At 48.3% G+C, this 14,748-nt stretch overlaps 1 protein-coding gene across 4 annotated transcripts in view; it reads left to right on the forward strand.

Annotated features, from left to right (window-relative positions):
• Window positions 1–11,314, forward strand: part of LOC140338015 (xaa-Pro dipeptidase-like) — a 26,517-nt gene extending 15,203 nt beyond the window's left edge. For all 4 annotated transcript variants that reach the window (XM_072422006.1, XM_072422004.1, XM_072422005.1 and 1 more), the window contains exons 2-5: window positions 1,590–1,738; window positions 8,343–8,527; window positions 9,522–9,713; window positions 10,895–11,314. In XM_072422006.1, coding sequence (XP_072278107.1) covers window positions 1,590–1,738; window positions 8,343–8,527; window positions 9,522–9,713; window positions 10,895–11,041 — 673 coding nt within the window. In that variant the 3' untranslated portion in view covers window positions 11,042–11,314. The remainder of the gene's footprint in view (window positions 1–1,589; window positions 1,739–8,342; window positions 8,528–9,521; window positions 9,714–10,894) is intronic.
• Window positions 11,315–14,748: the final 3,434 nt, after the last annotated feature.

Consider the following 14,748-nt stretch of genomic DNA (forward strand, 5'->3'; position numbering starts at 1 on the left):
TGGGAAGGCTGTGTATGGGGTAGGTAGGTGGGAAGGCTGTGTATGGGGTAGGTAGGTGGGAAGGCTGTGTATTGGGTAGGTAGGTGGGAAGGATGGATGAGTCTGGCTGAAGCATTCATATTAGTTTGTAGAGGAGAGTCGGGTTAGTGGAATACCAGAGAGGAGGAGGTTACAGTAGTCCAGAAAGGAAAAGAAGTCAGTTTAGGGAGTTGTTTTGTAGAGCCGTAATGGGAACCCCCCATCAATTACTGAAATGTGGAAGACAGGAGCAGGCGAGTACAGCCGTTCTCCTCTTCAGCCGTTCGGTTCGCCACTCACGGCACATCTGCTTATCAGCGAGCGCTGCAACGCATTCAATCTCGTTATCATTTAATTGCTGTGAATATCGTGTTCCGAATAAAGATTCAAATATTGAATTTTGCAGGGACATATAATCACTGCCGTTCCCGTTGTGTTGATCCAAGGCCACGGAGCAGGCGCTTGTATCGTGATGGCTGATGTAGATAGGATGGAAGATGTGATAAGCTATTGTTTGAGTATCTGGCAGAGAGAATGGCACTGCATTCCGCAGACACCATAGAGACCCCGGGTGGAATCACACACAAGACTGGTGGACGTTCCCGGGTGGCAATAGGAGGAAACGGGAAAGTTCGTGTTTGGGAAATTTTAGTTTGGCAGCAAACAATGACAGAGAGGGCAGGAAGGTTTCAGTGTATTGGGGGGATATTCATCTCTCTGTCGGTTCATCAAACGGAACCATCTGATATCTATTCACCTGGCCACTTTATTAGGTACACTGTGCAGGTACTGGGTTGGACCCCTTTTGCCCTCATTCTTCATAGCATAGATACAACAATACGCTGGAAACATTCCCCAGAGATGTTGCTCCATAGCACTATGATAGCATTCCACAGTCTGCAGAATCTCCCACTCCTCCACATCCCAAAGGTGCTCTATGGGACATCTGGTGACAGTGCAGCCAGACTCATCCATCTTTCCCACCACTCCTCTTCTGCTGCATCTCTTTGTAGTTCTCTTCATTACCTTCCATTTCACCTTAGAATCAAATCTGTGCTTTCAAATCTCTCCGCAGTTCCTGTCCCACTTTGCCTTCTGACCTTATAGAAAAATCCCCCCCCCTAGCCGCTCTCTTCGCTCTTCCAATTACCTACTAATGACTTCCTCACTCATAACCTCATCACACGCACGGCTCCAAGACTTTTCTAGAGCTGCCCCGACTCTCTGGAATGGTCTTCCCCATCTTATTCGGCTTGCTCCTACTTTCTGCTCATTTAAAAGAGCCCTCAAACCCAACGCTTCAACCTCACTCACCCGTCTTCTTCTGTCTCCTAAACCCTCACTACTTCCCACCATTCCATATCTCCCCTATTGTGTGATACTTCCCCCACCTCCTAGATTGTAAGCTCTTCAGGGCAGGGTCCTCTCCTCCTCCTGTGTCACTGTCTGTATCTGGCTGTCATTTGCAACCTCTATTTAATGTACAGCACTGCGTAATATGTTGGCGCTATATAAATCCTGTTTATTAATAACATAATAAAATATAACTCTCTTCTGTTCTCTCCTTACAGTCTCTTTGACATGGGAGGAGAATATTACTGCTACAGCTCCGACATCACCTGCTCCTTCCCCGCCAACGGGAAATTCACCGCAGACCAGAAAGCCATCTACGAGGCCGTGCTGAAGTCCTCCCGTGCCGTCATGAACGCTGTTAAACCCGGTAAGAAGTTATACATTGGTTTGTTCTGTTCATGTGATCGCTGTCATTGGTTCCTGGGGTAAAGTTACATTGTATCAGGTCGTGAATTTTAAAAAAAATTTAGAACCAGAACCTGGAGGAAGGCGAAAAAATATTGTTTAATCATTCTAAAAAGGAAATTTACCCTTAAAATGGTCTAAAACGTTTTTGTTTTTGGACAGAGCGAGGGAGGGTTTGAACTCCTGTTGGGTTTTTGGAATTATGTTGAGATTTTTGGCAACTTTTGGATAACCCCTGAATTTTTCTCTGGAACAGGAGATTAAACCCTGCCAATGTGACACAGACATAAAAATTCGCACCCTCACGTATTCTGTTCTAAAATTTTGCAGATTCTGATTTGAACATAGTTGTGTTGATTTGTCATCATCGAGGGTGATGCATGCAATGTGAGTGGGAACCTAATAATCCATGGCGCCGGCGCAGGGGATTGGTAACTGTTACCTAACTAGGAAGCAACAAGTGTGACCTGGTTTCCTCTTCATCCAGCAGCGCAAATACTCGTGTCCCCTTCTTCAAACGCTGACCTATATATCTGACAGTGTCCGCACCATCGCAGGCGGCTTCCGATCCACGTTACCTCCGCGCAGCAGAATTAGTGCTGGCCAATCGCAGGCCCCCGCTCCATTCAGCAGACACGGGGCTGGAAAAGAGGCTGCGGCGGATCTGCAGAACTATAAATTATATGTCGCTGTCAGTGCAGGCGAGTGGAAGGGGCCGACTAGGGCCCGCAGAATGTCACAGGAAGCAGGCGGCAGTCTGGATCAGCCAGACAAAGCACCTTGTCCCTGTATGTGGGGTGTGATAGGGGCCCCGGCTCTGAGGGTGAGGATGTAGCTGTCACCGCCGCTGTTTGATGGATGACCCCTCCACACTCTCTCTCCAGGTCACTTTCACTTTTCTTGCTTTTGTTGTGTTGAGAAGTCATTTATTGTTAATATTGTCAATAGGCTGAAAGCAAACTGGTAAAGCATGCGGCTCTGATTCTGCTGCAACGCAATCTAACACCAGCGGACCAATGGGAGCTCTTTATTTCATTTTGTGCCGGCAGCACCGATTGCTAAAATCTCATGGAAGCTTTGACCCATTTACTTCATTTTTCTTCTTTTAGGCCCATTTTCAGCCACTTCCTGTTAGAGTGACAACGCCATGTCTATGATTACCAGTTGCACACTCTGGTTGTCACACAGGCTTATGATGAGGCCTACAAGCAGCCATGTTGGGCTACATACACAATATCAGACGATAATCTGGCGTATGTACAACACTTGTCATCCATCGTTTAGAGACCGTCCTGATGGATCCATGGACGAGGAACGATGGTAATGAAAATTAGGGGAGAGAGTGCAGCGGGGTGCCACTCCTCTGTTCTCCTCCCTCCCCTCTCCGTAGAGCAGAGCGGTGCTGTATGTACATCGATCGTTCATGCATCATGCAGTCTTTTGTTGTTGGAAAGGATCGTGGAAGAACTTTTCCAACCACAATTATTGCACGTGTGTACCCAGCCTTAGGCAGGCACGGTATTGTTGTCACCATCAGTAAGCCCGCCTTAACAATGGCCGTCGCTTGGGTGCATGCTGGCAGAAAATGACTTCAGAGGAGCTCCAGCAAACTGAGATGAAATAAAAGAAAAAAAGATGAATGTGTTTTTAAAAAGTGGTGAATGTTAACCAATCACGTTGTGCAGAGCAGAGTGAATGTCTCATTCTTGTTCTGTAAGGACAGGAAGGTAAGGAAAACCCGAAAATTGGCGCTGAATCCATGTATGGTGACACATAGTCAATAGCAGCCGGGAGGTCACCATGCCGCAGGCTTAGAGGTCCGGTTAGAGCGTCTCGCAGCCCTTATGAAGTAGCGCAATTATGATGCTTTGTATAAACAAGCCGTCCTATTAATCAGCTGAATGTTACACGATGGCAGCGCCCAGCTGGCAGGACAAACACCCCAGGATGGATAAATGGAGATTTTATTTTCCACCACCCGGATAATAGATCCGGAGAGAACCACAGATCCGACGCCAGGATCGGCTCCATTGCATGTTAAAGGGAACCTGTCTCTCGATCTGCGTACATTCTGTTGTGTGTGTCCCCACTGCTCACTTCCTGTGGATGTCACCAAGACAGGAAAACCAGAGCTCTGTCCACGATGCAGAAGCAGCTGGACTTTTATTGGCACTAAGTGAAATTGTCCTAAACCCAACCCCCAACCAATTTGTTTGAATAGGGAACGGGAAGAATTTGGATTATTTCAGACCTGCGGTGAGCCGCAGCCGTCTGCCGGGAGCTCAGCTGCAGTTCAAGTGATTGGGAGCAGATCGTGGCGAGGTTCGCAAAAGCAACATGACGCTTCTGGCTGTGATGGTTGTGGTGTGGAGACCAGCCCTGTGCCGCAGCCACATACAAATCTAATTTCCCGCCGTGCAGTTTGCCTCCCCTGGCCACAGGGCAACAGTTTGCTGATACGCATTTTGGCAGTGCATGAAATCAGCCTTAAAGGAGAACTAAACCTAAAATTTGCAACCAGTTCAGGTGATGTCCCTTCTGCAATAAAATAACTTTACCTGCCTGATTGCAATTCTTTATTTGCACTTTGAGCCCTGCATGCGAGCGATGATCTGACAGGTAAGAATGCTTTTTGCAGAAGAGACATCGCCCCTCTCTTTCTGCAATAAAGCCCAGTCCGAATGCAGAAAGTCCCGCTTTAATGGCTTTTTTTGATTGCACACTGGCTCAGTGGTTGGCACTCTGGCCTTTGCAGTGCTGGGTCCCAGGTTCAAATCCTGGCCAGGACACTATCTGCATGGAGTTTGCAGGTTCTCCCCGTGTTTGGGGGGGTTTCCTTCCACATTCCAAAAACATGTAGTTAGGTTATTTGGCTTCCCCCTAAAAAAAATTGACCATAGACTGTATTAAAGACATATGACTATGGTAGGGACATTAGATTGTGAGCTCCTTTGAGGGACAGCTAGTGACATGACTATGGACTTTGTACATCGCTGCGTAATATGCTGGCGCTATAAAAATACTGGCTAATAGTAATAATAATATTTGCTGTTTGTGACCCCACAAACCTATAATGTGCACTGGCACCGGGACGGGGAGCGGCACTAGGGGGCGTCCTTACTTTTTCAATGCAAGCTGCAGGATTCAGAAGCCTCATAAGTGGCTGACATGCAACGGTCGGTGTGAGCTGCGCCTCATCAGGTGTGCATACATTTTATACAAACAATGCAGCTGTGCACAGAGACGTCCCCATTGTTCAGTGACCCCACATAACCTCTCGCTCTTCACCTGATATATGAGGAAGTCTCAGCAAATCCCAGAGTGAAGTCAGGACATAGAACAGGGAGGGGGTGCAGCTGCTGAGACGCAGGGTGCAGGTGACTGTGGTTCAGCCCCTGGGGCTTATTCAGGGTACGGATAAACAAGAGATTTAATTTCACTGTGTGAACGATCTGCAGAGCTCTCTCATTATCACTAAAACAAATGAAAGTTTTTGTTTCTTTTAATGTTACTGTTGCAGTTTTCATTGCGTCGGGCTGCGATCCTCTGTAATGGAACTTATTGCAGACGTTCACCTGTTATCTGTGTGATCCGGATTCCAGCTGTGAACTTTGCCTTGGTCGGTCTGTGAACCATTAACTTCCAGTTATACATTGCAGCCTCTTGCTGGACATCGCAGTGTTTATATTGGAGTCCTACCTGCAGTTTATTTTATCTCAGCAGCTTTACAAGGCTGTGGATGTTTAAAGTAGATTGGAACCCAAACTGAACAACGTTTCAGATGTGTGGTCTAAAAATGTGCAGTTAGCCATCCCCAGGGGTCCCTATCCAGCAGCCCAATAATAAGCCCGGTTGCAGCCAAGTTGCATTTGACAAATGCTTTTGAGTGCAATTGCAGTGCTACACTGCAAAACATTATGGTCCATCTCTAGTTCTCCAGCAATGCAACTGCATGCAACTATTGCTCATTGAGATTGGAAAGCATGGCAATGGAAGCAGCGGGCCACTACATGTCGCATGCAGGAACAGGATGCACACAAGCAACCTTCTGATTAAAGCACGGCGATAGAGGGAGCGAAGAGCAGATGACCTTATCCCTGTGCTCTTCTCTAAGCTCACATGCTAGAGCGGATTGAGGACAACCTAGGCTCAGAGGAGGTGAGTTGTATAATGCTCTCATCAGACTGAGGACCTCTAGTGGCAGAATAAGTCATTGCCGCAGGCATGAAATATCTCAGGATTAATATTTGCAGCCTATATACTTTTATAGTATTGGTTGGATTTCCACTTTATATGTAATATGTAATAGAAACACTGCAGCAGATATTAAGAGAATCTGTCGTGATAACAATGTGGGAGATATCGGGCCCCAGAGGATGGGGGGGTATTTACTAACAGTTCTTATCTCTCTCCAGCGAGGGAACATCTGAGATGAGAACCGCAGACCGTCTGCTTCCCAGAGTCCCTGACCCCTGACCTCCCGTCTGCTGGCCGCCCCCACACCCACCGCACCATAAATCCTGCGGCCAATTTCATTGTAAAGTCTGGAAGAAATATGAGCCTGGCCAGGGGCAGGAAAACAACAGCAAAGCCGCAGCCTGAGGGTTGGTGACAAACAATGGTGGGGACTCTCCGTACACAGTGTACATAATCTGACCGGGGATATGGAACAGCGCAGGGGACACATCGGGGGGCCCCGGAACCACTGACTAAGCCAGGAGCAGATTCTGGGGTCACCTGCAACCAGCCAATCACTGACAACCATTCCATGTCATATCAGGAGATGCCTTCAGTCATTATAATCTGTGTTATTGTAATAGCTGGAGATCAAAGCAGGAGGATGGGTGACAACACTCTGTCCCTACCTCCTAATTGTGCTCCTTCAGGTTGTCACCCTGTCACATGGTCCCTTGCCCTCCAACCTCCCCTTCATTAAATCTGCCCTCCAACCTCCCCTTTATCAAATCTGCCCTTTGCCCCTCCCCTCAATAAATCTGCCCTCCTGCCTCCATTAAATCTGCCTCCCTGCCTCCATTAAAACTTCCCTCCTTCCTTTCCCTTCATTAAATCTGCCCTCCTATCCTCCCACTCATTAAATCTGCCCTCCGGCCTCTCCTTCATTAAATTTGCCCTCTGCCCCTGCCCTCATTAAATCTGCCCTCCAGCCTTTTATTAAATCTGCCCTCCTGCCTCCCCATCATTAAATCTGCCCTCCTGCCTCCCCATCATTAAATCTGCCCTCCAGCCTCCTCTTCATTAATTCTGCCCTCCATCCTCCCCTTCATATAATCTACCCTCCAGTCTCCCCTATATTCTGCTCTCTTGCCTCCAATTCATTACATTTGCCTTCCAGGCTCCCCTTCAGTTTTGTACAGTTGCTGCTCTCTTGGACTGAAATTGCTTCCCCTGATTTCACTGCACACTGTGAGCGTCTCATAATGTACATTAGAAGCTGCAGCAAGTCAGAGCCCGCCTTCTTTCCTAGTTGGAGGACGTCCAGCATCACCTAGCCCCTCCCACCCCATCCTTACGTCCTTGGCACCACCCCTTTTATTCATTATTTTTCAGTTCTCCCAATCATGGAGGCTCAGCATCTCATGGGGTGTCTTTAGTAGGGTGCTTTCGTAGATCTAGGCCAGGAAGTGAATGCAATTCACCCAAATGGGGCACCTTCATCAGAACATAAAATTGACCCCTTTGGATTCTCCTTAGAATGGACGGTTCTGTGTCTGGCGCTGCCCTCTGCCCCGGTGTTTAATTCATGAGATTCTGGCCAAGTTTTATGGAATCATCCGGAATGTGAATGAGGTTCACTGTAAACTCAGACGAACTTACACCAGGCTGGAGAGTCAGATGCCCCGTGCCACCCCGCACGCACACCTCCCAGACATCCCCCCTCCCCCCCTTGTGGATGTTATTGGGTGAGGCGGGCTGCCGTCTGGAATTGTTGGCCGCCTCTGTCCGGTCAGATCCCGAGTGTGTGCTCCTCTCTGCCCATTGGTTCACTGACCTGTACTCCACATGATATCACTTGGCTGGGAATGGAGGAGCAAATAGACATATCAGCACAACTCCCCTCCCCGGGGACCTTCCATAGTGCAAGGACACTTCCTGTCCAGCTGTGTGCGGGTGCAAGGAGGCCACAGCCTGGGGAAGGGGGGGTCTGTACAAGTGCTGCGTACTGCCTGACATATACAGATCCTGAATATATGCAGAAGAAGAAAAGCACAAATCTAAAAAATATGAAATATAAAAAGTTTGCAGCAATACTCACCTTTAAGTCTGGAGCTGTCCTATGCAGTGATATTATGCTGCCACTAGGGGTCCTCAGTCCTCTTGATTAAATGATGGCCATTGTCGTTCCTCTGAGCCCAAAATTTGTATTCACCCCCAGCCAGTGAATGGTGAAGGAAGGAAAAAGGATTTTAGAGTTCTTTTATTTTGATATGTGAATGCCGGTAGCTGTTGTGGTCAGGATTTAGGATTTGCATACAGTGCCGATCTCCCGGCGGTATATATGGGCCCCCAATGCTGAGCTAACCAATGTCTCCTTTGTCCCTATACAGGGGTGGACTGGCCGGATATGCACCGCCTGGCCGACCGCACTCACCTGGAGGAGCTGATCAAGATCGGCATATTGAAGGGCAATGTGGAAGATATGGTCAAGGCCCACATGGGGGCGGTGTTCATGCCGCACGGCTTGGGCCACTTCCTGGGCATCGACGTCCATGATGTTGGAGGCTACCCTGAGGTCAGTACATTCTGTGAACGGTCCTCCATAGGGGGAGGATATAGGGCAACAAATCTTTGAGATCATGTGAATTGCCAGGTGAATCATCTACCTGGGGAAGAAAGGGCAGCTGGGTGCATTATGGGAAGAAGGGAAGGCAACAGGGTGCATTACGGCCTGAAGTGGGCCGGCAGGGGCAGCAGGGTGCATTATGGGATGAAGGTGGGTAAACAAACAACCAATGGATTGCTATAAATACCTAACTGCCAGGAGGAAAATGCTTACCTGAGCTGATTCCAGTCATGTGACCTGAAAGCTTAGCACAGAGTCATGTGACCTGGAAGCTAGGCATAGGGTCATGTGACCCGAAAGCTAGGCATAGAGTCATGTGACCTCTGCTAATGGGGAGAGCGACCTGGGAACCACCATAGGTGGGCAGTCAGAAATGTAATTCTAGCTAAGAGAAATGTGAATGTTGGGAGCGGCCCGTTTAGCTGCCGGGGCCCCTGACATTTTCCCGTGTCAGCGGGAGCCTTGCTGGTGTCAGGTTGGAATCCACTTTGGCTGATTTTACGCTCCATCCAGAAACAGATTCCTGTCCACGCTGTGATTGCTTCCCCCGATAGGCTGAATGTTCTCTACTGCTTGTTAGGAGTTGGAGCTGAATGGCGCTGAGCGTTCCAGGCCTGGAAGCCTCCTCGGTGCAGCAGGGGAGCTGCACGTTGTCAGGGCTGGGATTGTTTACTGAGGATTACGGTACAAACCGGACAGCGCAGGGGAACCAGGGACCGGGCTGAACCCGACCCCAGTGACACCGATCTGTCCTGAACTGAAATGTCCCCATACACATGAAATAATTAAAGCTGAATACACAGAAATACAGCAGCTGCTATACCTGTCCATCCAGGCCTGGGATTTACACAGCTCTGGCAGGACAGTTGTACCTAAACCCCACCCCCCCTATTTCCCCTCTTACATTGACCATTTCCTGATTTTCTCTCTGCTTCACTTTCAGGGCGTTGATCGCATTGACCTGCCCGGCCTGAAGAGCCTGCGCACGGCCCGCACACTCCAGGAGCGGATGGTTCTCACCATCGAGCCCGGAATCTACTTCATCGATCACGTCCTGGATCAGGCCCTGGCCGACCCAGCTCAGGCCTGCTTCATCAACAACGACGTCCTGCGGCGCTTCCGAGGATTCGGCGGTGTAAGTAGAACCCGTGAACCTGCCTGTGCATAAATCTCTCGGTGTGAATCCACTTTGTGTGCACCAAAAGCCTTTACACACCCAGATATCACCTGGTAAATGTAGCTATGACATCATCACTGGGCGGAACCTGTGCAGAGTTGTGGGAGGGGCTTAGCAGTCCCACCCACTTCAGGCTCCCTGCAGAAAGGGGGTGGAGACAAGACCGGTCACCCTGCACATGCAGGGAAAGCAGGAGTGTATTATTTTGTAGGCTCAGAATTCCTCTTTTAATCGCAGTCTGATGACCGGTGAATCCTGGGCGGTCGGTGACGGTGCTGTGATTCACCTCGGTCATATGGCTGCTATCTGGGTCACTGCAGTGACTGATAAGATAGAAATCCTTCCCGCTGGCACAGTTTCTGGTGAGATTTGGCACACTCGGTGTGCTGATACGGCAATTAGAAAACGGCCAGATGTCAAGGGGAATCATCTGATTGGTCCATATCTTTAATACTGAGGTGTCACATGGACAGGAAGTGAGGAGAAGTCACAGATATTAATGCTTCCTCTCCATCTAGAACCAGTGACCCTCAGTCACGTGACTTGCTTACAGAACTTTGTAGTTGCAAATGACGTCGCAACAAAGCAGCAACACAACACACGTTTTCTTTGCACCCAATTCCTGGCAGGGGTAAAATCGCCTGCAGGGGTGGCGATGGGGGAGGGGGGGTGTACCTACAGCGGTGCGGTATGATGGGTATCTGCTGGCAGGAGATGTGACTTCTGTGTGCAGGAAAACTACTAATTATCAGAAGGGAAGCCGCGCAGTGGCGGGCAGGACGGGGCAGGTCACCGCTCCCCCCATCAGCCGTGCCTTCAGGTCAGAGCATTTGGCAGAGAAATCTCATTAAATCTTCATTGTATGGAATGCGATGGAATCCCACGCTGAGATTCACTTCCAATGCGGTATAAAATATTTGTAGATTTGGGGAGGGTTCAGATTCACTTTTATGACTGGAGCAGGTTTGAACCTGTGGTTAATTTTTTCACAACTTCCTGTGTGGTAACTACAGAAAGTGACAGCATGGGGGCGCTGTAGGGCATCATTAGCCACAACAGTGACAGACTGCCTAGGATCTAAATCAAGTGATCACATGACCTTGCATTTTGGTAACCGCCCCCTCTCCTCTTTTTTGCAGGTGCGCATCGAAGACGATATTGCAGTGACCGCCGGCGGCATGGAGCTCCTCACCTGCGTGCCGCGCACCGTGGAGGAGATCGAAGCTTTAATGGCCGATTCAGAAGGCAAAACGCTGGGCAAAGTGGTGCTGAGCCAGGAGCTGTAATAGGGGGGAGGATGAGGGGGACCCCTTGTGGTCGCAGCCTTTCCTGCGTCTTCCAATAATCAACATTTTTTAAATCCTTTTTCTGAAGATTTAATCGCCAAACACGCAGCAAATCCAGAGCTGGTTTTAATCATTGTGAGGAGCTGGAGCGTCGAGCACGGCCTGACTCTGTCCCGCTAAGTTTGCTTGGCTGGGGAGCCGGGGAATGTTGGCAGCGCCGCTGCGTTATTGCTTTTCAGATGTATCAGTTACCAAATAAATGCATTGAAACAATAGCAGGATTTGGCTTCACTTTGTGTCCAATGGCCCCCAGAGAAGGCAGTGTGCACAAATGCGTACTGACAGTTCACGCTGGCCATGGCAAAGCATACACAGCCTGGTGGGCCGGAGCCAATGTGGTGCCGCGGTACAGGGCCCAAACTAATACCGTCTCAGAGTGTTGTCCTGCTGCGGTGGAATTAAATGTTCCTATATATTAAACGGTGGTTATCCTTAAAGAGGCCCTGTCACTTAAACCTTCATTTCAATAGGATTATATGTGCATTGATGGTATTTATTGCGAGAATGCACAGCTGCTTTGAGACTGCTGCTGAGTGCCGCCATTGTGATATCAGCAGGCTCAGAGCTGTCACTGTATAGGATTTCCCTTAGCTCCTCCTTATATGGGGAGGGGCAAAGGAGCTGGCCCGGTATAGACAGAGCCTTGCTCTGTGTGTGGAAGCAGCAGTCTCTCTGCAGAGGTAAGACACAAGTCATACCTATAGTCCTCCTATCAAACGCAAGCATGAACTTATCTCATTACCAGGCTCTAGATCTATAAGCAGGGCCATAGTATAGCCAATAGGCAACCTCCCTGCTTTTTTTTACCTTGTGCCCCCTGTGTATCTGGGCCTTGTTTAGCTACACCACTGCCCGGGATACTGCCGGGTTTTGCCCCAAGCCCAGTATGGTGTTCTTTAGTGGTCACTGGCAACAATTAAACCTCCAGCTGGGGAATCAAATCCTCCTATAAAATCTTGGGGTTGTTTTACCTTTATTGCCCTTAAAAGTCACATGATCTCTCACTGCCAATCACATCATTTACAGAGCAGCAGGACACAACCATTGTGCAGCACTACGATACTTATAAGGCTGTACAGAGGATTACAAATTATATGAAGGTGCGGTGAATATTTATAACCTGAACCCAAATAATGCGTCATAATCTCATTTCCCTGCGTCACCCACTTCCTGCAGAATTATTGAATCAGACACTTCATGGTGACAACAATCAGCCATGCTTGTGCAATGTGTGCTGGCACGGCCTCTTCTGGTCTCCTCCAGAGCAGCTTGTGATTGGGTGATCTCGGGAGCACCATCAGGAGACCGTTGTCCCTCCATACCAGGAAATGCCCGAACAAGGATTTTCATGTCAGGATTACCCATATTAATGTAAATAAAGCTGCCATAAACGTTTTTACATCAATACTCGCCTTCAGTCCGGCGCTGTCCCTGGGAGGAGTTCTGGTGCTTCAGCCAGCCTTATACAACTCGCTTCCTGTTTGCCCCCTGGTGGTAGGTTGTCATATGGCAGCCTGCTCTGAATGAACCTATTCAGTGCAGAAGGAAAAGAAGAATTTGTGATAATATAGATTAAAAAAAAAAGTGCAGGTCTGGGGTGAGAGGTAAGGGGTTTGATTCAAAGCTTGAAAACTTTATTCATACGTCTCCTTTAATAAATCAGCTGCCTTATATTGAAGGCCCGAGCGGGCGATGTCACTTTTTACAAATTGCTGCAGATTCTGGCAGACGGTTTGCTGATTGTAGCAGAGCGCCGGGGATTGGAGGGCAGCCGGCCCAGAAGCGCACACACCTCCACTTGGCCTTGCTGAGCTCCCGGTACAAGGCTACGGCCGCGCTCACACGGGAGTCAATGTGCAGCCTATCTCTACCTCGATGGTCAAAGTCCACGTCAATCTTCTGAGCGCAGCACACAATGAATCCGCTGCCCGTACTCGCAATACGCACACACACCCGCTACACTCGCATGGTAACGGGGATTTAAAGGGGATCTCCGCTCAGATAGACCATGGCTGTGTTATATTGCAAATATGGTAATTTATTCAAATGAACTTTTTTATTGACAGTTATATTTTTCAAAAACATTCATCCTGGACAAGGAATGTTTAGAACTTATTTTTGTAACATTCCGCCATGCTTCTATTATCATTAAGATGGAATGCTGGGGAAGAATCTGACCACATTTATTATAACGGAAGGAAATTATGCAGTCGATGGCCATGCAGTTATTCTGCCAGAGCCGAAGTTACATTTTAACTGAACCTTTTAAACTGAATGGCAGCAATTAGCAGGAATGATGCAAGTTTGTAGCTGTAGCTAACCACCCGTCTGTGCCAAGGGGGCAAAGTCACTGTTGTCTTAGAGCAAATCTAAAGGCCGAGCTTCTTTTTTTTTCATTTTGGGTAAAGAACGGTCAAATGGCAGCACAGGCTGCAATAATCACTTTCAATCTGGAGCTGAACAATGCTGTCCCCTGGCAGTACCTCTTCTCTGCCACTAGATGTCCTCGCTTAGTCTTCCCAGGGTTCATTAATTATAAGCAACACTGCTGCTCGCCCGGCTTTGGTAATAGTGCTATTTCATGAACAGGAGTATGGGAAAAAAGGATATGACCTGTCACATGACCACCTTTTCTCCAATCACAGAGCTTACTTTTTTGCATTAGGCAAGTGGAGCTCCATGCAATACCGTGGACTCAACACTAGGCGGAGGTGGGTATTGCTCATTATACAGCTGATATAAATGATTCCCTCCAGTGTCACTGAACCCTGAAGGACATCCTGTAGGTGCAAGAGGGACCTGGCACTTCCTCTATATGGGCACCACCATGACACTTTTTTTTTACTGTGGCCACCTATTTGAGTTTATTGACAAACCCATAGGCATCAAAATGAAATTGGCTGCAGAATTCACATTGCCCATCACTAGGGACAACAGAACTCCTTTGAAGGGATCTCCAAATTTTATCACAAATTGTTATTGGCTTGGCCAAGATGTCCTGGGCTACCCATTGTCAATGCAGTTAGAAGGGCTCCCCTAGTGGCCAGGCAATGAACACCGCCCCATGTCATCTGTGTACTTTTCAGAAATACGTCATTATTATTGCTATCTTTAGCAGGAACATGAAGTATTTCCTCAATCACTGTCCTCTGGTACATTGTATACCATCCCTGCAATGTTCAGAATGCTGAGGAGTGTTTACATCTGCTACAGGTACTAAAAAGACATGAAGACAACAACCCTGCACTGTGCACAAATATGAGCAATGAGATCCGGCCCTGTCTTCATTTTCTGTTTATCACAATAAGTAGGAGAATTGTGTGAGGGTTAGTGTGTCAGAGTCCTGGTGGGTGCTGGAGAATAAACTTCCCGACAGTCTCCATCGGTGAGACCTCTGTAATGTGTCTGCAGTCTCTGACCATTCATTCTTGTATGTCTGTGAATTCTGACCATTTCCTGCAATGTCTGCAATCTCTGACTGTCTCTTGTACCATGTCTGACTCTCTGTTGGTATGTTTGAATTTTCTGTCAATAAAGTGTAGCAATTCACACACACTGCCCATCCCTAGTCTGCAGTCTCTGACCGTCTCCTGTACCATGTCTGCAGTCTCTGACCGTCTCCTGTACCATGTCTGCAGTCTCTGACC

This window comes from Pyxicephalus adspersus, chromosome 9 (genome assembly GCF_032062135.1).
Source record: "Pyxicephalus adspersus chromosome 9, UCB_Pads_2.0, whole genome shotgun sequence".
NCBI classification, from domain to species: domain Eukaryota; kingdom Metazoa; phylum Chordata; class Amphibia; order Anura; family Pyxicephalidae; genus Pyxicephalus; species Pyxicephalus adspersus.